The following is a 24,494-nucleotide window of genomic DNA, read 5'->3' on the forward strand; positions in this document are numbered from 1 at the left end:
AAAAAAATCTGCAAGGGAGTCAGAACCTGGTGATGATGTAATGTTGGCAAAGATGAAGGAGAAAAAAGAGAACATAAGGCAAAATATTATGGTACGTTAACTATTGATATATTTATTTCACTGTGAGCTTTCATGGATCGAAATCCACTTCTTCAGATAAAAGGAATGTGAGCACCTGTCCTTTATATTTATACATATCCCCATGGTGGTGAACTTTGACGAAGTGGCAATGCTTGGTTAACACAGGAATGGCACTGTCAAGCAGTTAATTGCTTGAGATTGCAGGTCCTAGCCATGGTATTAAGCTGAATGCCTGGTAAACTTGGCTGTGACAGAAATGCTAGGAGATGTTACTGGAACAGAGGACAGAGTTAGTCAATTTTTAAAATAACTTCTATTGACAACTGGAAAAAACCAAAATCAATGACAGGGATTATAATACAGGATTTACAAACCAATTAGTGGCAAAATCTCATACACCACAGGAAATTTATCTCTGTGAATAATACAATCCATTCCTATAGTGCATTAGTGTGCACATTCCATCAGGTTTAAAAGATAGCAGATCAAAATGTCATCTTGCCCATTTAATTCCTCACCAAAAACCAACGAAAGGTACAAAATGTTAATGAAATTATCCTCTTTTATTTGTCCTATAATCCATCTAAAGCAAGTAGCCATTTCTTCATTAGTGCTACTAACCATATTTTGTACAAATGTCTCAAAAGAGAAAGCTCTCGAGCATTTTCCGAAATTCAGGCAATTTCAGTTTTTACAGCCCCGACAAGGACATCAGCAACTAGCTCTTTATCAGTTCAATTCTCATTCTCTCAAGTGAATAAGGAGAACAATTGTAAAGTTTCGTTAGGGACTATCCCTTGCTGTGTTAACCTGCTCATCCAGCTTATTATGTCAGGCCGGAATGATTTTGACTTTCAGACCAGAGATCCACATATATTCCAGTGATCCTTTTGAACCACAATTTCTCCCAACACCTCTCTGATATCTCCTTATTAATTTTATGAAGTTTTATAGGGCACAATTGCCCTCTATGAACTGTTTATAATATTACTTCCTTAGATTTGGCCCAAACTAATTCATGAGGCTGCATAATCCATATTGTTGCCCAAGATTAATATTTAGATTCATTTTCCAAACCTTACGTTTGTCAAATGTGGTGACTATTTTACATCCATAAGCTGTTATAAGAAACTGGATTGTTAATATATGTATTCTTCAATGGTGATACATTTCAGTGGTCTCAATAAGGGAGCTGTAGATGAACACAAATGATGTTCCCTCATTCTCTCTATTGGGTCTTCTTCTAGCAGTTTGTGGCAGGATAAAAGCCTGGCTCTGTTAATTTCCTTTTTCACCATTTTGAATGAGCAGTGTAGTTTAAGAAATGACTGCTCTAACTCCATGAGTTTTGAATCTCTGTCCCATTGTTCTGAGCAAATCCAATTACAGTATATCAGAAAGCTTGGCTGTAGACAGTGGACCCTGCATTGTGTTATGTATGAAAGTGAAATCATTTTATCTAAATACTTGGTAGACAGAATTTTCATGGCCCCACTTGGAATGGTATTTTTGATGTCTTGTAAACTAGTCTTATGAGGAATGTTGGTGTAAAGTGTCTATATATGCATGGGGGCCAGGATGCTGTTCTCTGGAAGGGTGCAGATGGACTCCAGTTTCCTTAGAAATTTGCTGTATCTTATGTGTATCTTTTATGTAGCAAAAAGTAGGAATTTCATAATCTACAATATCCATGGTCACTATGTCCATTATCTGTATCCTAACCTTGCCATTGTACTCACTACCACAAGGATATGAGGGGCACCATGGAGATATAGAGAATAGATATTTGCACTCATTATATCTGAAGAAGTGGATTTTGATCCATTAAGTCTCACACCGAAAGAAACATTTAAATTTTAATGTGCCCTATTTTCACTATTATTCCCTTTCTCTTTTTTCCACCCTTCAGTTTTTCCAACGTGCCGAAACAAACTTAACACGGCTATTTGTTTGGTGACATCATGGATGTTTGTATGGTTGTTAATGGGATTCAATTATAGACGTTGTACTGTTGGTACAGGCATGGGAAACAATAGCTGTAAGCATCAAGAGCTAGGACAGGAGGGGGAAACTAAGAAAGTCTGCTCAAGCCATCACCTTTGCTCCCAGTTCCCAACTCCCCAAATAGAAAGCTATCAGCCCTGCAAAGTAGATTTCATCTCCACCTCTCGTAACAGGATCAGAGCGAGGGGCCTCCTAGACATGGCATTTCTGAGAATTTAAACAAACAAGAAACAAGAAATAATCACTCTCACTATTCCTTGAGTAAAATCATAGCTTCTTAGCATGATATTAGGCTTTATAGAAACCTTGTACAGTATTTCAAACAAAGTGCACTGTACACAACTGTATGCTAGCAATAACCACTGACCATCATCTTGGTACAAGAACATTCTGCCATCTGGGTCTGTTTAGATCAGCATTTTCAAAATTATGTCCCTAGGAAACCTGGAGTTTGTCAAAAGGTAAGCAAGGGCTTTTTGAATACAAGATCAACACTGATACACCAAATGCCTGAAATGGCCAATGTTAATTAACCTGCCCAAAATCTGCCATTGCAGAACAATACTGACTGCATTCTTAAGGGGACAAGATGGAATACTAAATTGAATGGTCAAGAACGGGCATTTTGTAATCAACATTGAACCCATCAAAATTACTTCTTTATTAACACTTTAATGCCACCAAACCAGCCAAAATGGAAGTGGTCATGAACAGTAACTTTTAAGCAGGCTAAACCAACCAGATTCAGAAGGCACACATGACTAGATGAGAATGATGCAGAAAGTCACAAAAACATCCCCAGGAACAGCATTCCAATACCTTTTCTTGGAAGAAAATCACTCTTGCACAAAATAACCCATAATAGCAATTACCCAATAGAATAAACCACCAACTCAAGTTTCTGTTGATGGTCTTTTAGGAAAATATGGGAATTTGGCTTGGGAATGGCACTGGAGTGTGGTTCCTGGGGATGTTTTGTGGCTTCTTGTATCTGCAATGTAGTCATGTGCCACTGGAGAATAGAGTGGGCTTTCCCAATGCAGAAGCTGACATTTTTGTGGTGATTTCTACAACATGGAAATCTGACCTGGGATGGGAAGTGGAAATTGCTTCTTTTGGAGGTTTCATGGCTCTGATCTACCCATGTATGACTGATGAACATTGTTGCCATGTCATCTACAGAAGCTTCTATTCCAGGCTATTCTGTGGGATGAGTACTTTTTGGCCTATAACAGTTATCTGAAAGTAAGTATTATGTGTCCCTCTATCTAGTACTGTGTACTGGTAAATTTACTTTCCTTGGCCTACCTGGAAGTTGCCATTACAGCAATTTTTGGGCTGGAATATGGTCCCTGTACACCAAATCCCTTCTAGTCTCATGTGATAGGTAAATTTCATTTAATTGTCCTACTCAGAAGTTCATCTTCTCAGCTCTTTTCCAGAATGCTGATATACTGCCCAGAGGTACTGGGATATGCTTCCTGGGAGGTTTTGTGGCTTCGTGCATTAAGTCCCATCTCGGAATATATATGACTGATGAATTCAGTGGTTGCTGGCCCAGGCTGTTTCTGGAATACTACTTTTTTTTTTTCCATGACAGGTATTAGAGTATATTTCCTGAAGAGATTTTATGGCATATTTCGTCAGACCCAGCTAATCACACATGACTGGTGAATTTGGTTGGGTTATCCTGCTTAGAGGTTGCCATTTAGGGTCATGTTTGAGAATATTGATGTTCTGCCTGGAACAGATACTGGAATGTGGTGGAGCCAGATATTTTGTGACCTGTTGCATGAGTTTCATTTAGTCACATATGATTGGTAAATTGGATTGGATTGTCCTACTCATAAATTGTGTTCCTCTGGATGTTTGGTGGCTTGTTGCCTCAGTCCTGCCAAGTCACATGTGACTGGTGACTTTGGTTAGGTGGTCTTACTCATAATTTGCCATTCCAGGCCATTCTGTGGAATATTGATTTTTTTTCCACCTGGAATGAGACCTGGTATAGGGTTCCTAGAGATGTTTTGTTACAAGTTGCATTGATTCCATCTAGTCACGTGTGAGTGGAGATTTTGGTCATTTTGTCCTACTTGCAGATTGCCATTCTGGGCCATTCCTGTTCTGGCTGATTTGGGTGCATTAAAGGCTGAGTAACAGAGTAATATTTGGTGGGCTGGATTTCTAAAATAATGTTCTGATGTAGGCTATCACATCCCTATATTTTTGGCATCCATCTTTAATATGAAGTGGCAGTTCCAGCCAATTCTATTCCTTTCCAGCTAGCCCCTTATCTTAGTTCATACACAGAGCTAGCAATGCACTACATCAGTGGTTCCCAATCTAGGGTAACCCAGGTTTTCTTGGACTGCAGTTCCCAGAGCTTTAACCACCAGCTGTGCTGGCCAGTGTTTCTGGAAACTGCAGTCAAAGAACACCTGAGTTACCCAAGGTTGGGAACCACTGCTCTACATTAAGACTCCTAATCCTTTGCAATGTACAAGGATTTTCCAGCAAAGAAATTGGGCTTATTTAATTTGCCTGATAATGTAGAAAAGGTTCCTTGAAGGCATGAAGTTCAAAAAAACATTAACACAAACATAGTCCAGAATCATTTTGTTGTTTTTTGTTTGTTTGCCCACACTGTTGCTTCCATTCTCTGAGGAACACACTGATGGAGAGCTACTGACTATGGCCAGCCCACCTTATTCTTTCTTATGTAGGAAACCGAGTTCCATGTGACATTGACAAGGTCAGTGAACAAGGGGTATGGATTCACAGTAGTTGTTAACAAAATGGAGAACACCGTGCATATAGCAGAGATCCTGGGAGAACCTGCTCTGTCAGATGGACGACTGAGAAGAGGAGACAGACTCCGTATGGTAAAGAACCCTCCCTCCAACAAGCCTGGTTATACTATCTTTGAAGAGGCTCAGCTTAGCTAGATACACACTGAATAGGCTTTCAAATCCCGCTTCTCACTTTTAGGCATTGGATGTTTATAGGACAATAGAACAAAATTGAAACATAGCCCCTTTTCTCTATGTTCCTTTGTTTTAGTGCCAACATTCATATTGACACATTCTTTGATTTTCTACTTCATTGAGGAGGTTTTTTTATTTTTTATTTTTTGCTTTCTACTGAGAAAACAAAGATAAAGGAGAGAGATTCTGATTTCTTATATATGTTTACGAGCATTCAGCATTAAAAAACAGCTCCTTGAGCATTCAGGAAAAACATTAAATAAGAATGTCCTAGAAAGCCATATGCCTGCAGAGAGCATTAAATTAAGTGTATATTTCTGAAACTTCTTTCTTTTTCCAAATGAGAAAAGGCACTTTGGTAAACCATATTAAACTGGTGGACCTATGGCTAAACGCTTCCCTGTGGAGTGCGACTGTTTAGCATTCTAGCCCCCCCCCCATCCATGTTCTTTCCAGGCTTGCCCATTCCATTTTCTTTCAGGGCAGTTTCTGTTCCACCCCCTCCAACAGGCAGACCTTTGTAGACACTCAGCAGGCTTAGTTTTCACTAGGTTATTTGGGGATTTTTCCCCCTACGACCTTACAGTGCCTTGTTACACATTTCTACTCAGAGGGAACCCCCACTAAGTGCAAAGAGACTTTTTCCTAGGTAAGTATACATATAGAACTGCAATCTTAGAGATGTTTTCTCCTAGCTAAAATTCTTCTACACTTCTGGAAGTCTCATGAGTTCCCCCCCCAAAAAAAAACTTGGTTATAGTTACCATCTGTGTATGAATAATGTTTTGTATGCACAAGGGTACAGAGTGTGGGGATAGGCCCATATTAATACAACAATGAGATAGCAGAATAAAGCATAACATAGAAGATAATAAATTAGATAGCATTAAACATTAAAATTGGCCCATCATTAGTACTAAAGTTCAAAACTGAAATTAATTCATTAACATAATTGACATGTTAATTAAAATATTAACTGGAATGTCCTTTGCAAAGCAATAAATATAAGTATATAATCTCTCTCTCTGAAAGAAACAGTTCTAATGCATGCATTTCACAGCAAAATTTATACTGGTTAGATCGACCTTACATACATATATAAATGCCTTTGGAATACCAGCTAGAGAAGCCTTAGTTCAGACTGTCAGGAGGTCAGCCAGCTCTTTATAAAAGAATGGCTCTTAAGCTTGATGCTCTTTCATTGTAACCTCTAAAGCCCTGACAAACACTATAGACACTTGGCAGTTTTAACTAGTACTTCTGGGTGTTGGGGTCTAAATATTTATATGTCCAAAGGCTATCCAGTATAAATCTAATTTTTAAAAGGGAAGTGTAGGCAGTTCTTCCTTTGGAAAGGGACAGGGAAGGAGTAATGTTGATATGTGCTCTTTGGAGAGAGCATGTCAACTCTAATGGCTGAAATCCTGTTGCTTTGTTATGCATGCAGAAGACAAACAGCCTAACATTCAGTCACTTTTAACTGGGAATTAACAAGTTGTAGCTGAGATTCTCAGAGGTATGCACACCCACTGGCTTTGCACTGGAGACACCCAGCAGAAACACATTGATTGCCAGCTAGTAGGCACTGAAAGTTACACTATTTGCCCTCTGCATGCATAGCAAAGCAATGGGATTTTAGCCAGTGACTTCAAGTGTAAATTCCACATTTTGTGGCATTGGTCCAAAAAGTAACACTTTACCTTAACATATTGATTCTAGAGTGTAATTAAGTACTGTACATGAATCGTGAACAAGCATGAACCTCTGTCTCTCCCTTCCTTTTTAAAGTAGAGTTTACACTTTATCAAAAGTTATCATTAAAGAGAGAGAGTGTTATGGGACTGTTTTGGTGGTTTCACAGTTTTTAACTAGAGTGTTACTCATTTATTTAAAAGTATGAACTCTACAAAAAAGGAACCTTTTTAAACAAAAAATAATTCTGAAGCTTTAACTTTAATTTCCTACTAGTACCTGGTAAGCATGGTTACTGGGAATGGTTTAAATAATTTTGTGATTGTGAAACATCTTCAGGCAGCAGAATATCACCAGAACCTTTCCTTGTGACTCAGGTGAATGGAATTGATGTCACAACTATTCCATCTGAGGAGGTCATGGCTCTATTATATTGTTCTCCCCATGAGCTGAGTTTGGTTGTTTGCCGGATAATCCAAGAGAACTCTACTTCTTTCAGCCCAGATGAGATCCCTGAAATCATAATCACTAAGGGACGTCATGGACAACTTGGTATGTAGCACACTCTGAAGAGCTTTTGTGTCTGCAATCCTAAACCCATTAACTTCTAACTAAGGAAGTATTAGAGATGCACATGAGTTGCATGTCTGATGTTGCACAGCAGAGCAAACCAACGTTCTATAAAGCAATTTTACAAATGACGGCGGACCAAACAAAAACATATAACATTGAAAGAGGAGTTTGGATCAGACAGTCTGCTTATCCAAATTGCTCTGTGCTAAATATGGGGAGGTGTGCATAAAGGGTTTTCAAGTTACATTTTTTTTTAAGTCGAACTGTTTTATTCCCTCCCCTTGAGAAACATATGACCTTGAGAAACAGCTGCTCCAAATTTAAAACAATTCACATAAATCGAAAGGATCAGTATTGGTTATCTTGGAAAATAATTGTTTGCTTCACTCATTTTTTTAATTTGGAAAAAATCCAGGCTGTAGGGGTTGAAATATTGGTCCTCAAAAAGGCCTTTCAAAAGGAAGAGTGATTTCTTGTAACTAGAGATGGACATGAACTGCTGAACTGGCAGTTCATGCCAGTTCATCCTTCAGGCAAACAGGTATTTCGCGCTTCCCAGCCCTACCTCCTCCGATAGGCACCCACTCAGAAGCAGCACGTGCAAGAGTTCGAGCAGGGAAATGGGGACACTGTCTCCCAGTGAGTACCCACTGGAGGAGGCAGAGCTGGCAAGCATCTCTGCTTGTAACGCTGAACATGCATGGTGCAAGCTTACCAGGAAGATGAGTGGCTTCAGCAAAGGTAAAGCTTGCGGGGAGGGCTTCAGGGTGACTAGGAGAAGTCACAAGCCCAAACTTGAAAGGAATTTGGAGAGGCAAAAAAATGTGCTTGATTTAAAGAAACTAATGCAGTGATATTCCTCCAGAAAGGGGAACATCTTACCATGTGTCTTCCAAAAATTAGCATATAGGTTTGTAAGGCGTATTCAAAGTATTTGGCATACATTACAAAAGCACACAGCATGAAGTCAACCAGTTGTGTTCTGTCATAGCCCAAAATGCTTTCAGCAAACATTTTCTCAGGATTGTTGACTTTTGAAACGGTCAAAAACGGACATAGATATGACAGAAAGAATGGAGAACAAATATTTAGCAACTCAGGGAGCAGTTACAGTACTGAAATAAAGTGGGAATTGCATCAGGGTTTTAGAAACTTGGTTCTTGTTCTGATGTGCATGTCCTTGTGATCACCAGCAACAGCGGTGGTGGCAGCATCAGCATCAAGGGCTGTATTTGGCCTATGAACTCAAGCAGCAAGAAGGGCTGGTTGGCTGGGAAGAAGTAAAACTCCTCCTTTGCTTAGAACATGCACTCAAGACCTCCTGCTTGTTATAAATAAATATGCTTCCCATTTCACCCGCTGCGGTGACTTTGCCATTGCCTCCTCATTAGCTGCCATGCCTGGCGGGTACAACCTGTCTGGGCCCTAGTCCCCGCTGCTCTCGCTCCTTCTCTCCGCCACTCCCTATCATCGCGGCATGTTGGACAAATTTCTTTAGGCTTTCCCTGCAACAAAATGCAGGTGGGAGGGTTGATAGCATCCCCAGTTTCCTCCTCCCAGTTTTATATAATTTTGAACTGGGAACTGGCATAGCACTAGATTGAAAGCAAAAATGGATAAGGGGGGGAAGGAAGCATTCAGATTGCAGGGTGTCCTGCAGTCCAAAACCTGTTGGACTTAGCACCCATTTTAGCAAACCCCAGAGACCCCCACAGACACTATTTATCATCGTCATCATCATCATCATCTTAGAACTGCAGAGCTAAAAGGGACCCTATGGATCTTTGAGTCAAGGAAGCACAGTACTCTGAGAAGTGTTCACACATGCCCCCCCCCCAAATTCAAAATAAGAAAATAAAGCACATTCATTATCAAGTTAAAATCAATAACCCCCTCACAGCTGTTTAAATAACTCATTTTTGGGACAGAAAATACGTATGTTTAGCTGCGCCGTGTAGTCGGAAGTGTTGAAATCAAATTCAAGAGTGCTAAATCCAGTGCAAAAACAGAAATATTATGACATGTAACCACATCCTCACCTATTTAGGCCGGAAAATGACTCACAAAAATCCAGACAATTTTCCTATCTAGCATATCTACACACTGGGCAGAGCTCAGAAATGGTGCTGTTGTTTTCTTTTCTTTATTATTTTTAAGGTTTTTATATTTAGGTTCCCAGCATGGTGTAGTGGATAGAGTGTATTCTACGGCTCTGTAGGACAGGGTTCAAATCCCTGCTCAGCCATGGAAACTCCCATGGCTAAAACCACTCCTTAAATATCTCACTTACCTTAGAAGTCCTATCAGGGTCACTATAAGTCAGTTCCAGCACAGAATATAATGTGCTGAATATATATCATCCCATAATGTTTAAAGTACTCTTTGGGCTGTTTACTTTTTAAAAAGAAAATTATACAGGCCACACAGCACAGAATACACTCTCACACACCATTGTTTGCTTATTTCATTTTTTAAAGAAAAACCTCCCAAGATGTTATGTGACATCAATTCACTTCTGTTGTGTGGCACCGATATGAGCTAATAACCAGCAAAAGGTGCTATCACTGACAGGTTTTGTGAACTAATAGCTGTGATTTCCTCTATTGAGTTAATATTTCCCTGCAGTATTATATTTCTTGGTCACTTCTGTCTTCTCATTATATGTGAAAAGTAAAATAGTTTCATGGTTGTTGTAGGTTTTACGGGCTCTTTGGCCATGTTCTTAAGGTTTTTCTTCCTAATGTTTCACTAGTCTCTGTGGCCAGCATCTTCAGGGGACAGGAGTCAGAACTCTGTCTGTGCTCTGGTGCAGTTTGTGGGATAGCTGAGTATTTACAGCTTTTGTCCTTTTCAGGAGATTGGGTGATTATGGTGATCAGTGTGTTCTTGTTGTGGGTGTATTGTTGTGATAAGAGGGAGAGATGATCTGTCACTATGATTAATGAGTGTCGTTAGCTGGTCTTTTGTGTGCAGTGATCACTGATCCTTGTGGCTAAGTAGAGTTTGTTGACCTTTTGCAGGCTGTATGAATCACCCAATCTCCTGAAAAGGATAAAAGCTGATCCCACACCTATAAATACTCAACTATCCCACACACTACACCAGAACACAGACAGAGTTCTAACACCTGTCCTCTGAAGATGCCGGCCACAGAGACTGGTGGAACATTAGGAAGAAAAACCTTAAGAACATGGCCGAACAGCCTGGAAAGCCTACAACAACCATCAGATCCCACCTGTGAAAGCCTTCGAGAATACATCAAAATTGTCTCAGTTTACTAATTTTTATATATTTGTTTATTTTGCTCTAGTGAGAATTCTGGTTTGACTTGATTTGGCACCCACTTCTCTACTCTAAGGCTCTCCTTCAACATCACATTTCAAATGAGTTGAAATACACCCATACTCGTCTTCCTTCATTGCTTGTCTTTTATGGATGATTTGTGGTCTTAGCTTCTAGTGACAATCTTTGTTAACTCCCATCTCCCCATTTTTAATTTCAAAAGGCAAGGAGACATCTTTGTTTAACATGTTTTCTTGATACTTAGCACATGGTATGCTATGACAATTGCCTTTTGCTTGGGTGAGAAATGGTTAACTGACAGAAAAGGAGTAAGTTTCTGTGATTTTCCCCTGCTTGTTGTCTCTTTATAAATGGCAGTGAGCACAAGAGAGTATTCTGTAGACCATCTCGACTGCTGCCATTGGTGTCATCAACATTCAGGACATCTTTTGCTATGTAAAGCCTGGGATCCTTTTTTTTTCTGCTGGCAATATAGGTACAATATTTTGCAGCAACACTGGGGCATTTCCTGGCATTTTGAATCATAGCTAGAAAAGCATAATATCTCATAGTCAAAAATCAGAATTTTCTGAAGAATTCATTCATGTGCTTTCTCGGCCATTCCTAACCATTCCATTTATTTTTTTAAGTGTTTATCCTGCTTAATCTTCTACAGAAATGAAATTGTGAACAGTAAAAGAACAAATAAGCATTTTCATCAAACAAACTGAGGCTGCAGTCACACCAGCCAAATTTTCCTCATTTATCTCCCAGTTATGTTGGAGCATGCATTTCTGGTCACACGACGCATGGCTATTAGCAAATCATTTTACTGGCCAGCAGTGTAACTGAAAGATTCCCTTCTTGCTGGAAGGCTTCTACTATTTTCATTCCAGTATCATTTTGATATATTCCTTAGTAGCATAGCATGTGTGTACAATCAACACTTTTACAAACCAAATTCATCAGGAAGGCAGCCACCATTGCTGCCTCACAGCTGCCTTTTTCTCTATTTTTTTAAAAAAATATTATTTTCCTGCAGCCAGAGTATCAATGCATTGATAAACATCTGTCAATGGGTTTAAAGCACAAGCATTCCACCTACTGTCTGGCAAAAGCCAGAGCACTGGTGAGAGATGGCAGGTCCATTGAGTGTAATGCATTGCTTCCAGAGGCCCTGTGCAACAGAGGGAATTCTACCCATCAGGAAACACCACCCAACATATTGATGCCCCATAAAACAAAGGAGAAAATAAATCAGTACCATGGTGTAGCCGGCCATAACAATTCAAATGGAAGGAAATGAACCGGTAACATTAAAACACATTGGGATGCTCATCCAGGTATATATACCACGTGATCATGAGGCACAACAAAAAAGGAATGGAACATCTCTTTACCAGAGGGGAACATTTCACTGGTGTGACTGTGGCCTGAATTTCAATGTGAAGTTCTACATTTAAGGAGGAAGAATCAGATGTACTGATGCAGGACGAGTGGCAGCTGATTTGACAGCAGTATATCTGAAAAAGTTCTAGGCATCTCAGTATATACAGAACACTTTTGCTTTATACCACAAACATGAGTCAGCGACAAGCTCAGTGATTTCTCCAAATGAAGCTTAAAAAAAAGTGACTGCAGTTCCAGGCAAGATTCTCTCTAAGCCGTGCGCGGGTGCAGGCATGCACAACTCCGCCTCCCTCCATGCAGCTCTCTTCCTCGTCCACGCAGTGATCGCATTCAATCCCTTTGGTTCTGGTCACAACAGACCCTTCTGCATGAGGAGCAGAGTCGTCTGTGCCTGCAAGGATGTAGTCACAAGAGAGAGAGGTGGAGCCCTGCCCAGTGGGACAGAAAATTGCAGGTTACATTGCTTCTAGGCTGTATTAAGAGTAGTGTTACGTCCCAATCAAGAAAAGTAATACTATTATTTAATTCTGCTTTGGAACAGATCTCATCTGGAGTACTGTGTACTTTGTGACACCACAGTTTAAGAAGTATATCAAGCCGGAAAATAGGGCTGTGTAGCTGAAGGAACTTTCTGTTTGCTTTCATTTTGGCTTCTTTTTGGGGGGGGGGGTTCTCCTTTCATGTTGGGTCATTTCAGGTACTGTACTTGGTCCTTTAGTTCATTTGAAAGGGTCCAAATCTTTTGTGTGCTTTCATTTTGGTTTTCCTCATTTGGATCTCTGGCACTGGACCAAATTAAGCCCTGCAAAATCTATAGAACAACAGACAAGCATGTACTTTTGAAGCAGGTGGCACAACAACTGTGCGTGAGAAACAGGAGTCATCATCAGACCTATACACCAGACACTTTCCATGACATTCTAGTCAGCGTGATCAACAAGAAACAGTACAGGTCCGAAAGAGAAGCATCCTCAAATTCATCAGATCTCATTAGTACCATTCACTGAGAACTACAACTTTCCAAATTAGGAAACGTGAATGGAATACAATAGTTTTATTACCACTTCTTTCAAAATCTGGAATCTATCATATTTCAGAGCCTCTCTACTGTAAAGCTATCATAGGCTCTAAAAATGAAGCACTCTCTTCTGTTTTTTTCCCCCCGTTGAGGTTTAGCCATAAGTCCCCTCTCTACTGGAGAGTGTTCAGAGGAAGGTGACCAAGTTGGTGAAATCAACTAGAAATCAGTCTAGAAATCAAACCATATGAGGAACAATTGAGGGATTTGGGTATGCTTACAAAAATTGTCAAGGGGAACCTTTACCTTTACTTTACCTAGCCTTGAGAAGAGGTAGATTGAGCTGACATGATAGTAAGTATCTGAAAGATAGTTACATGGGAGATGAGATAAGCTTGTTTTATGCTGCACCTAGTCCAAACCAGTAGATACAAATTACTGAAAAGGAGATTTGGACTAAAAGAAAAAACTCCATGAATTGGATGGTGGTCAGCTTTCCTATTAGACATTTTAAAGCAGAGACTGGATAGCTGTTCACAGGAATGTTTCATCTTGGACTCTTGCACTGACAGGTGAGTTGGGTTTGATTACCTTTAGTGCCTCTTCCACCTCTACAGTTCTGTGTTTTTACAAAATCCATCCAAATCTAACCACACATTCAAAATATTTTCCAAAATCATATTCCAAACTTTTCTTTCTCCTTAATCACCTTGCTTGCATCCAAAGTAAAATAAAAGAGCATTATAGGCTGCTTTAGATTATTAGCTCTACAAATTAGATTACTAGCTTTTCTAAGAAATGAGAGCCGATTTAGTAGAGTGGATAGAGTCTTGGAATAGGACCCAGGAGGCCCGGATTTAAGTCCTTGCTTGGCCATGGAAACTCGCTGGGAGTGTAGTACTGGTAAAATAGTAACAGGATTATCTAGGTATAGAATACTGTACACAGATGTAGTTTACCATTCCCTTCTTCTGGGAGGGCTCTGAAACTGTGCAGCTTACCCAAAGCCGCCCAGTGGTGTAAAACCACCCCTTAAATATCTTGGTGTGAGAAACATTCTGTTGCCATTCCTAGTGAGCCACCTGCCTTCCACACATACACACTGATAGTCCTGATGGAGAGTCTGAGAGCTGGGCAACAGGGAAGTATAGAGTGGGAGATGTTGAGTTAGGTGGGAGAAAGAGACAGGAGGCAGATGAGCCACATCTGGGCATGGGGGCAGAGATTGGAGGGAGCATGACTGAAAGAAAAAGAGGAAAGGGAGGAAGACTCATCACCCTCCACAGAGTCAAGGGATAAGGAGTGGGGACAGCATCAGAAGAGCTATACCAGGTGTTTTGTGCCCTACAGGACAACACCATTCTGTCTGTACAGAACCCTTGCACCCCAGGGTATGGGTCCAAGTTGAAGTGGCTAAGGGATGAAGGTTTGGGGGAGGTACACCTATCTTCAATCTGTCTGCAATGCTGACCCCATCGCCGACCCCCTAGAGGCCACACCCTGGCCGGCTGAGCACCTGGACCCGAACCCAACAGAGGTGATGGGGGAAGAAGCACCAGAAGGACCACCTGCTATGCCGGCAGGAAGGACTTGGGGGGTCCCAGGAACCTGTGAGTATCCAGCAACATAAGTCATCCTTAAAGGACTGGCAGGATGGGCTGCAGTCAGCACCCAACCACTATTTGTACCCCTTCCCCTCCCCACCACATTAAGAAATTCCAGTTCCAGTGGCTCTGGAAGTCTTTATGGAACCCATTTCTGAGGAGGAACTCTCTGCCCTGGGTTGGGACAGCAGTGGTGGTCACTAGAGATGGGCACAAACCACCAAAGCAGAGGTTCCTCCTGCAGCAAAGAGGCAGGGACATGCACAAAGGTCCCCCATCAGCTGACAGGCTGGTTAATTAAAAACTAATAACTATATATATACAGGTACTTTTATTTTAGTTAGCCAGCCTGTCAGCCAGCCGGGAACCCTCTACGCATGTCCCCACCTCCCACAGGCCTGTATCAGGGTTCTCAAGATGATGGCGACAGTGGAGGAGAAGGAAGCAGTGGCAGGAAAAAGGAGGAAGGCGATGGGGGTAGGGGGAAGGGGGCAGAGTGTGTGGGGAGGCAACAAACCAGGAGGTTCTGAAATCACCCCAAAATTTGTTGGTTCAAGAAAGTTCAGATTCTCCAGTTTAGATTAATCTGAACCAATCTGAATCAACAAATCCGTGATTTCTGATGAATTTCCTGGTTCATTTTTAACTTTGTGCCCATCTGTAGTGGTCACACTTCAAAACTTAACTAGACTGGCCATAAATCAGATACAACTTAATAGCACATAATACAAACACACAGGTCTTATATTTTTGTTTAAATCAAGGACAATGGTGTGCAATCTGCAGCCTTATGCAGCCCCCATCTGTTTTTTTCAGCCCCTGGAGGACTAACTCCACCACCTCCAAAGCCAAGAGAGGAATAGCCCCAGAAATGATATTGTCCATGGAGCAAGGTATAAAGCCCCTGAACATTTTATTTTGACGCACTGGTTTACAGATTGGCCTGCAACAATCTAACCTTCATGCTTTCTGATGTAAATAAATGGTTTGGGACGTTGATACCTGACAGAACACCTTCTCCCAATGAGATCTGCCTGTCCTATCCAATCTTCCCATGCCAGGCAGTTGAGAGTATTGACCCCCAAGAGAGGCCCAGAAAAAAGAGAACCAGTAACTGGGTCTTACCGGCGGTTGCTCCTCAGCTCTGTAATAACCTCTCACCTGAAATCCTCTTGGCCCCCTCACTGTGAATTTTCAAGTGATTGTTAAAAACATGGTTTTTTTTTTTCAACAACCCTTTCTGGATCTTACAACACCTTAATACAGTGATTGGTCTAAACACTTATGAGTCCTGCCATACTGCTTTTATATTGTTTTATATTATTTTAATTATTATTACTTTAAAATGTTGGTCATTTGGGCTTATTTTGGTTTTATATCTATTATGCTTATTGCTTTGAATTGTTCGTGTTTCATATGTAAACTGCCGAGCGTGGCCTTGCTAGCCAGATGGGTGGTACAGAAGTCAAATAAATAAATGAAATAAAAAATAAAAATAGTTAATATGGAATTTACAGAGCAATCATATACGTAGATCCCCTTCAAACGTTCTGAAGTCAGAGCACTCTGAAATATCAAGACTCCTGTTAGACACCAGCCATAAGAGCAAAGGGCAAGGAGAACAAGTAGCATTTGCTCCTCCTTCTCTTGGTTTCCACTTTGATTTTTTTCCGACTTCTGAGAAGAATGGAAGGGGAATTATTGAAACAAGTGCCAGGAGTATTCTAAATGTTCTCCCTGTGTTGGGGGCTAGAACAGATTTGGTTTTAATGGTTAGTATCCTCTTGTGGATCTCTGCTGGTGCAGAGGGAATAATGTCGCCAGGAGGAGCAGATTGCCTCTAATTAAAGAGTTCCTTTTTATTTTTATTTATTTTAATGTTTGCCATGCACCAAGAAAAAGAAATCATGTTTTTTCAAAACTACAAAAAAACTAAAGCAGATATAATCTGTCTTCAAAAAACACACATTAAACAGCAGCATTACAAATATCTGATTTACCCGAAGATTGGGAAACTCTACTACTCAGCCGCACAACAAAAGAAAAGAGGAGTAGCTTTATATGTGAAAGAAAAGTTAAACTCTAAACATGTCTATTCTGATGAAGAAGGGTGAATCTCAATGGTAGAAGTAACAATAAATCAAAAAAAGATATTGATGATAGCAATGTATGCACCTAATAGTAAACAAGAAAAATTCTATCGTAAGCTATATAAAACAATATTGGAAAAAGAAAACCAAAATATTTGCATATTAGGTGATTTTAATGCAATTGTAGATGAGAGACGATTACAAAAATGGTAAAAAAAGGGAAAAAGAGAAGAAGACTGCCAAACGTTTTCTTTCAGATGGCAGAAGAACTAGGATTACAAGATACATGGAAGAAACAAATACTAAAAGCTCTCAATTTACCTTCTATTCAAATAGACATAAATCCTGGTCGAGAATAGATATGATCTGGCTATCCTCAGAATTAAAAACTGAAATACAGGAAGTAGAAATAGAAACCAATATTTGGGCAGACCATAACCCAATGAAAATGCGGTGGAAAGGAGAGAGAAAAGAAAAGACAAGATGGACTTTAAACCAGGGAATATTGAAGGATAAAGAATTTGTGGAAGGAACTAAAAGAGAAATGGAACTCTTCTTCAAAGAAAATAAAAAAGAGGAAACATCTCTGCAAACAATTTGGGACACAGCTAAAGCATACTTCAGAGGATTGGCCATATCATATATAGTCAAAAGGAATAAAACAACTTACAAAACTGAAAGAAGAACTTTAAAAACTGGAGCTAGAGCTACAAAAAGAACTGCAGAAGAAAACTCTTAAAAATCAGATGGAGATAGTGAAACATAAATTAAACCTAATAGAATCAGAAGAATTAGCTCAACAAGTCAAAAGAGCTAAACAAAATTTCTTTGAGAACGCCAATAAACCTGGAAGATGGCTATCCTATAGGTTGAAAAAAAAAGTTATTTTATTATCTTAATTGCTAAAGCTTAATCGGTTACATAATTACATCACACATATTCCTATATTCTCATTTTAAAAAATCTTCATCCGTGGCAGAATTTTCTTCCCTCTACAAGTATTGTCCTGTCATCCTTTGCTCCTCCCCCAAGCTCTCGGTTTGGCTGATAAGAGGAATCAGAGAATCATATACAGTGGTGCCCCGCATAGCGACGTTGATCCATTCCGGATTAATCGTCAATATGCAGAAAGATCGCTAAACGGAACGGAAAAAGCCATAGGAACGCATTAAACTTGGTTTAATGCATTCCTATGGCTCCCAAACTCACCGTTCAGCGATGTTCCTCCATAGCGCCACCATTTTCGCGCCCTCGGTAAGTAAGGGCAGGGCGCGAAAACACTTGCGGTGGCCATTTTGGGCACCCGGTGGCCATTTTGGAACCACTGATCAGCTGTTTTAAAAAAGGTGGGAAAAGAAATTGGATTATTGGAGGTGAAACACATAAGGGATAGAGATTTTAAAAATATTATTAGAAATATAAGCAAAAAAGGAAAGAATTTGACCATATTGAAATGGATCAAATTCAGAGGCATTTAAATTATCTGAATAGAGGTTGTGGGTTTTGTTTCCCCAAATGCAGTATTAAGAACTCAAGAATGTCGGCTAGAGCCACACAAATTTTAAAAACCAAGAGTTTAATTGGAGTAACTAAAGATTAAATGGGTAAATCTGATTAATGAGAAACTGAAATTTTCTTGGATCCCCCTCCCCCCACCCCAGAAATTATATATTAGGGGGAATCTTTCTTTGGGGAAAGTTACAGAATAGACTTAGAAAAATATGTGAAATAGACTTCAAAATATAGATAGAGATTTGATGAAGCAACCTATTAGAGAAGAAGAGATAGAAGAAATTATTTATAAAGTACAAATAGGAAAGACTCCAGGAATGGATGGGTTGGGACTAGAGTACATTTTTAAAAGAATGATGGTACCTAAATTAAAGGCCCTTTAAAATAAAATAAGGGCAGGGTAAAAGATTCCATTGCTCACTGGAAGGACAGATCCTGAATATCAACAGGGGTACTAAAAGTCATTGCCAACTTGTGCCCAATTATAGCCTTTAGTTTGGGGATTTGTATAAATGTATAAATATTTGCCATGTAGTCCCACTTCTATGTCTGAGGAAGTGGTGAACTTTTCTGTGAAAGCTCACCTTAAAATATAGCAGTTAGTCTTTATGGTGCTGCAATATATTTGTCTTCTTTATTTTTTATTATTTTTTGTCTGATACATTGTCTTGGAGACACTCATTAATTATTTTAATTCCAAAAGTGAAAAGGGACCCAACTGACACTGGAGCTTATAGACCTATTTCTGTAATAAATCAAGATGCCAAGATACTTACAGGAATATAAGCAAAGAGACTGAATATTTTTATTGCTAAATATATCAAAGATCAAAGTGGTTTCATAATAGGTAGACAAATGACAGATTTGACTAGGAGTATATTATGTTATAAAATGTTATAAAAAACAGAAGGTGAAGGCAGGAATAATTTCATTAGATATTTTCAAGGCATTCGATTGTGTGGAATGGCCAACATTTAAAATGATAATTGGGGGGGAATGCTTCAGAAAATTGTTGGTGAATGTTATTCGAGAACATAAATAAATTAGCAGCACACATTTTAAAGATAGAGTAAAAGTTAGTCTATTTGCAGATTATACTTTACTAAAAATAATAAACTCACTAATGGTTATGGATAGGGTAAAATTACACTTAAAGGAATTTGGAGAAATAAAGGACTTACAAATAAATTGGCACAATTCAGAGATGATCTTGTTTAATTATAATAAAAATAAAAAAGTGACGGGGGGAAATGATGTCAATGTTCAGGTCTATTGAATATTTAGGCATAAACATCCCAAAGAACCTAGAACAACTGAAAAGGAAAATTTATAAACTGAATCAAGAAATTAAAAATAATTTAGATGATTTTAAAAAGATTAGATTTTAATGGTTCAATATGTAAAATAAAGATTTTGCCTAAGATACATTTTCTGCTTATGATGTTACTTGTAAAGACAATCAAAGAAGAGTTGAAAGACTGGCAAAATATGATCAATAAATTTTGTAATGGAGATAAAAAAGCAAGGATAAGAATAAGAAGGGATGGTATACATCTCAAAAAGTAAGAGGATTGGGAATTCCTAATTTAAAGTTTTATTATATAGCTAATCATATAGGATGTATACTTGATATTATATCTCAGTCCAGTAATTTAACATGGTTAAATATGGACTTACAAGAATTTCATTGGAGCTTTGAGAATCTTCTTTTCATATAACATACTTAGAGTTTTGTAAAAAAATTTAAAACCTTTCTACCCAAATAAAGGGTTAAAAGAATATGGAAGCAAGATCAGTTTGTCCTTCTATCCATACTAATTTCATCAACTAGAGTCATTCCAAAATATTTTGTTACCAATTGCTGCTCATTTGCTTCTTGAAATCTAAACATCAGGTATTTTGCAAAGCTGTCACTTCACCTGCATATTTTGGGACTTGACTCCTAATTTTTAGCCTTGACTCCCTCACTCCAAGCGTTAGTAATGCTGAGAAATAAGAATGATGATGATGATGATGATGATGATGATGATGATGATGATGATGATGATGATGATGATGATGGCACAATAAATACTTGCTTCCTGTTTACATGATAAGCCACAACATTAAAACTATTGAAAGGTGAAGAGAATAGCATTGGCATCTGTCAAGAGGTGGGATATAAGTATTAGGCAGTAAGTAAACAGTCAGTTCTTGAATTTCATGTGTTGTTAGCAGGCAATAAGGGCAAGTGAAAAGATCTGAGTGACTTTGACAAGTACCAAATAAGGATGGCTAGATAGCTGGGTCAGAGCATCTCCAAAATGGCAAGTCCTTTGGGGGTGTTCCTGGTATGCAGTGGTTAGGTAAAGGTTTCCCTTGACAATTTGTCCAGTCGTGTTCAACTCTAGGGGGCGGTGCTCATCTCCGTTTCCAGGCCATAGAGCCAGCATTTTGTCCGAAGACAATCTTCCGTGGTCACATGGCCAGTGCGACTTAGACACGGAACGCTGTTACCTTCCCACCGAGGTGGTCCCTATTTATCTACTTTCATTTGCATGCTTTCGAACCGCTAGGTTGGCAGGAGCTGGGACAAGTGATGGGAGCTCACTCCGTAATGTGGAATTGATTTTACGACTGCAGGTCTTCTGTACTTGCAGCACAGAGGCTTCTGCAGTTTAACCCGCAGTGCCACCACCAACCCATGTAGTCGTTAGTAGCTACCAAAAGTGGTGCAAGGAAAGAAAACCAGTGAACCGGGCACCCAGTGCTCATTAATGCATGTTCAGAGCAAAGGCTAGCCTGTCTGGTACAATCACACAGAACAGCTACTGTAGTGAAATTGCTGAAAAAAATTAATGCTGGCTGTGATAGAAAGGTGTCAGAACACATAGTGTATCAGTTTTCTGCATATGGGGCTGTGTAGCTGCAGACCATTCAGAGTGCCCAGGATGATCTCTGTCCACTGCCAAAAGTGGCCACAATGGGGACATGAGTGTCAGAAATGGACCATGGAGTAATGGAAAGAGGTTGCCTGGTCTGATGAATCATATTTTCTTTGAGTCCGGTTGATGCTCAGGTGTGTGTACGTCATTTACCTGGAGGACAGCAAGATGCATTATGGGAAGAAGGCTCTGTTATGCTCTGGATGTTCTTCTGGGGAAACCTTGGGTCTTGGCATTCATGTGTATGTTAATTTGACGTGCACTACCTTCCTAGAGATTGTGGCAGACCCCGTACACCCCTTCATGGCAATGGTGTCCCTTGTATCCTCTGCCACACTGCAAAAATTGTTCAGGAATGATTTGAAGGTGTTGCCTTGGCCTCCAAATTCCCAAGATATCAACCTGATGGAGCACCTATGGGATGTGCTGAAACACTAAATCCTATTCGTGGAGGCCCCACCTTGAAACTTCCAGGACTTAAAGGATCTACGGCTAATGTCATTGTTCCAGATACCACAGACATGCTCAGAAGTCTTGTGGAGTCCATGCCTCTACACATCACAGCTGTTTTGGCAGCAGACGATATTACATGATATCAGGCAGGTGGTTTTAATTTAATGTCTGATTAGTGTATGATTCCAGTATTCCTTACAAAATTCCTGTAAGATAGATTACCGTTTCATTTCAATTACAGTCCAGCAAATGTTATATCTTGGATATCATTGTACACGATAGTAGTTCTCAGCATCCATCTTTTGAGGTAGAATGCGAACCAAATTAATATGGTGTTCCCCAAATGATATATTACACTCTTTGATGTGTCTAATACTAAGCATTTATACTGTATAGTGTAATGTTCAACACACTCTACAGGCACTCCTATAATAATCCTTATTGCTCTGCAAAGTAATCCACAATAATAATGCCTATATAAGGCCTGCAGAAGGCAGCCAGGCTTAAAAGGTAGTCATAGTTTTGCTAAGATTCTCCGCAACTATACAGTTAATGTGAGGCTACGTAGATTTCCCTAATCCATTTTCTTAGTTACTACAGTATATTATACTTGCACCCATAAGTATTAACAAGCCAGTAGTAACACTGAGAAGTAATCATAGCAACAAACCGATCATGTTATGCTCCAAAAAGACACAGATAGACTTGTTTCCCCAATGTGTTACAAGGGTTGGTTACCACTTTAAGTACATGTATGTTATATATCAAGCTACTGTAGCAAGGCATGAATCTGCTCTTCAAATCTACTGAAAAGAAACAGAGCTTTCTCCCAAGTCACTATGTTTAGAATCAATGATACAGGAGCTTCCTTACTGTCTACCTGGCAGTACAGAGTGGCTTGAGAAACACCTGTGCTAACTAATGCCAAGAGTGGTGGATACCATTATATGTTCTTTCTAGGTCTGAAGTTAACTGGAGGAACTGGGAGCAAGCTGCAAGGTCTCTTTGTCCTTGAGATTGTGCCTGAATCTCCAGCCAGTCAAGAAGGCAGCCTACAGCCACATGACCAGATTATCAGCATCTGTGGCTTCTGGACAGAAGACATGAGTCTGGATGATGCAGTCAGCGTGTGTGAAGCTGTGAGTCAGAATGTCCACATCAGGGCCATCCGGTATGTCGGGCACATGCTGCTATTTGAATTCTTTGAGCTCTATTCTTTCTTTCCCTTACACTTTTCCACTCACTTCTCATCTCTGAAAGAAGATGAAAGCAAAAGGTTTTACACGTGACAGATGCACCACTTTTATGTACTCTACTGTTATAGCAAAAGTGAGCATTATTCTGTAACTATCAACTGGCATGTGTTTCAAAGCCATAAAGGGCTGTGTACAAATCAAAGGAAAGAGCATCAAATAACAGTTATAATAGTACAAGAGGACCCCTGTATCCTACAGTCCTAAAAGTGTATCTGGGGTTTCACTTATCTGTGGTCTGAAATATTTAAAATATTAAAGGGGGGAAAATAGAAATACTTATTTTCACAATGCATTTACCAGAACTGGCCATTAGAGCAAGCCAGAGACCAGGCTATGTATTATTCAACAATACGAATACATAGCATAGTTTCTGGATCCCTCTAGTGGCCAGTTCTGTGATAGTTGCTGTGACGGAAGAATGCAATGACCAATATAAATACTTGCTTCTCATTCGTGATTCTAGTACTGTATTCTAGTATTCCTTACAATCCTGTAAAAGAGACTGACATTTCATTTTATGTCATTAACAAGCCAACCAAATATTGTGACAATATATAACATCTATAACATCTGAAAGCAGCCGTTTTGTCTCGCAGCAAGCAGTCACTCCAATAATTGACAATAGAAGTAGTTCATATCAATATTCAGAATTTTCTAGCATAGAATGAAAAGCAGGCCAAAATTATGTTTGTTTCCAATCACTATTGGAAGAAAAGGGAAAACCATGCAATGGGTTAGCATTTACAGTTTGATTTAGTACATTTTTCACTTTTCATTATTATGGTGGGTTAGGAACAAAATTGGGAGCTTTTGTGAGTCACAATGAAGGAGGAGAGCTTAGATCCAGGACACACCCCTTTTAGAGAAGGCTTGTATAAATGAGCACAGGACCTCCATCTCTGCAGCTTGTCTCTCCTGGTCCTCACTTGACTTTCCAAGACTGTAGTGGTATGCAGGCTAGTGTAACCTTGTGTAAGCATGTGGCTAGAGTTTCCAGTACCTGGCTCTTGTTGTAAGACAATAAACTTGACAAGGATAGACAGCTTCTGGCATCCTCCCACATGTCTTCTTCTTCCAAGACAGGCAACGATCCCTTTCTTTCTTTCTTTCTTTCTTTCTTTCTTTCTTTCTTTCTTTCTTTCTTTCTTTCTTTCTTTCTTTCTTTCTTTCTTTCTTTCTTTCTTTCTTTCTTTCTTTCTTTCTTTCTTTCCTTCCTTCCTTCCTTCCTTCCTTGCTTGCTTGCTTGCTTGCTTGCTTGCTTGCTTGCTTGCTTGCTTGCTTGCTTGCTTGCTTGCTTGGTATTTTGCGCTATCACTAGGGCAGCAAGGTGACCAAGGGAAAAAAGAATGAGGAATCAGCAAAGAGAGGGGAGGAAACTATCAATCAGCCTTGTTTCCAGCTTGTTAAGTTACCTCTGCTCTAGCCATTCCTCCTTCAACTCTGGAAAGTCAGAACAGAGCAATCTTAACAAGCTGCAAAGAAGGTTTGTCTCAAAGAGGTGCATTGAAAGTGAAAGTATTATTGAAAAACTATAGCTGAGGACATTGTTTACAAAACAGCCAAATGTTTTTGGTACAATAAGTAACTGATAAGGTAACAAGGTAGAAGTAGCTC

The 24,494-nt window shown here is 39.6% G+C and overlaps 1 protein-coding gene and 1 long non-coding RNA gene across 11 annotated transcripts in view; one reads left to right on the forward strand and one right to left on the reverse strand.

Moving 5' to 3' along the window:
- FRMPD2 (FERM and PDZ domain containing 2) overlaps positions 1-24,494 on the forward strand; it is a 162,567-nt gene that overhangs the window by 82,926 nt on the left and 55,147 nt on the right. For 7 of the 10 annotated variants that reach the window (XR_012085403.2, XM_078390640.1, XM_072994842.2 and 4 more), the window contains 3 exons: positions 4,806-4,964; positions 7,136-7,310; positions 22,585-22,795. Coding sequence is in view for 9 of the 10 variants with exons in the window: in XM_078390640.1 (XP_078246766.1) it covers positions 4,806-4,964; positions 7,136-7,310; positions 22,585-22,795 (545 nt within the window). In the remaining variant the exon portion in view is untranslated. Of the gene's footprint in view, positions 1-4,805; positions 4,965-7,135; positions 7,311-12,512; positions 15,539-22,584; positions 22,796-24,494 lie in introns of those variants that run through there. The other 3 variants (XM_072994848.2, XM_078390641.1, XM_072994849.2) reach the window with 3 other exon arrangements.
- The window catches only part of LOC144588227 (uncharacterized), a 95,283-nt gene continuing 86,829 nt past the window's right edge, over positions 16,041-24,494 (reverse strand). The window contains exon 2 of the long non-coding RNA XR_013543673.1: positions 16,041-22,877. This is a non-coding gene — a long non-coding RNA (uncharacterized LOC144588227). The remainder of the gene's footprint in view (positions 22,878-24,494) is intronic.

This window comes from Pogona vitticeps, chromosome 3, assembly GCF_051106095.1.
Source record: "Pogona vitticeps strain Pit_001003342236 chromosome 3, PviZW2.1, whole genome shotgun sequence".
NCBI classification, from domain to species: Eukaryota; Metazoa; Chordata; class Lepidosauria; order Squamata; family Agamidae; genus Pogona; species Pogona vitticeps.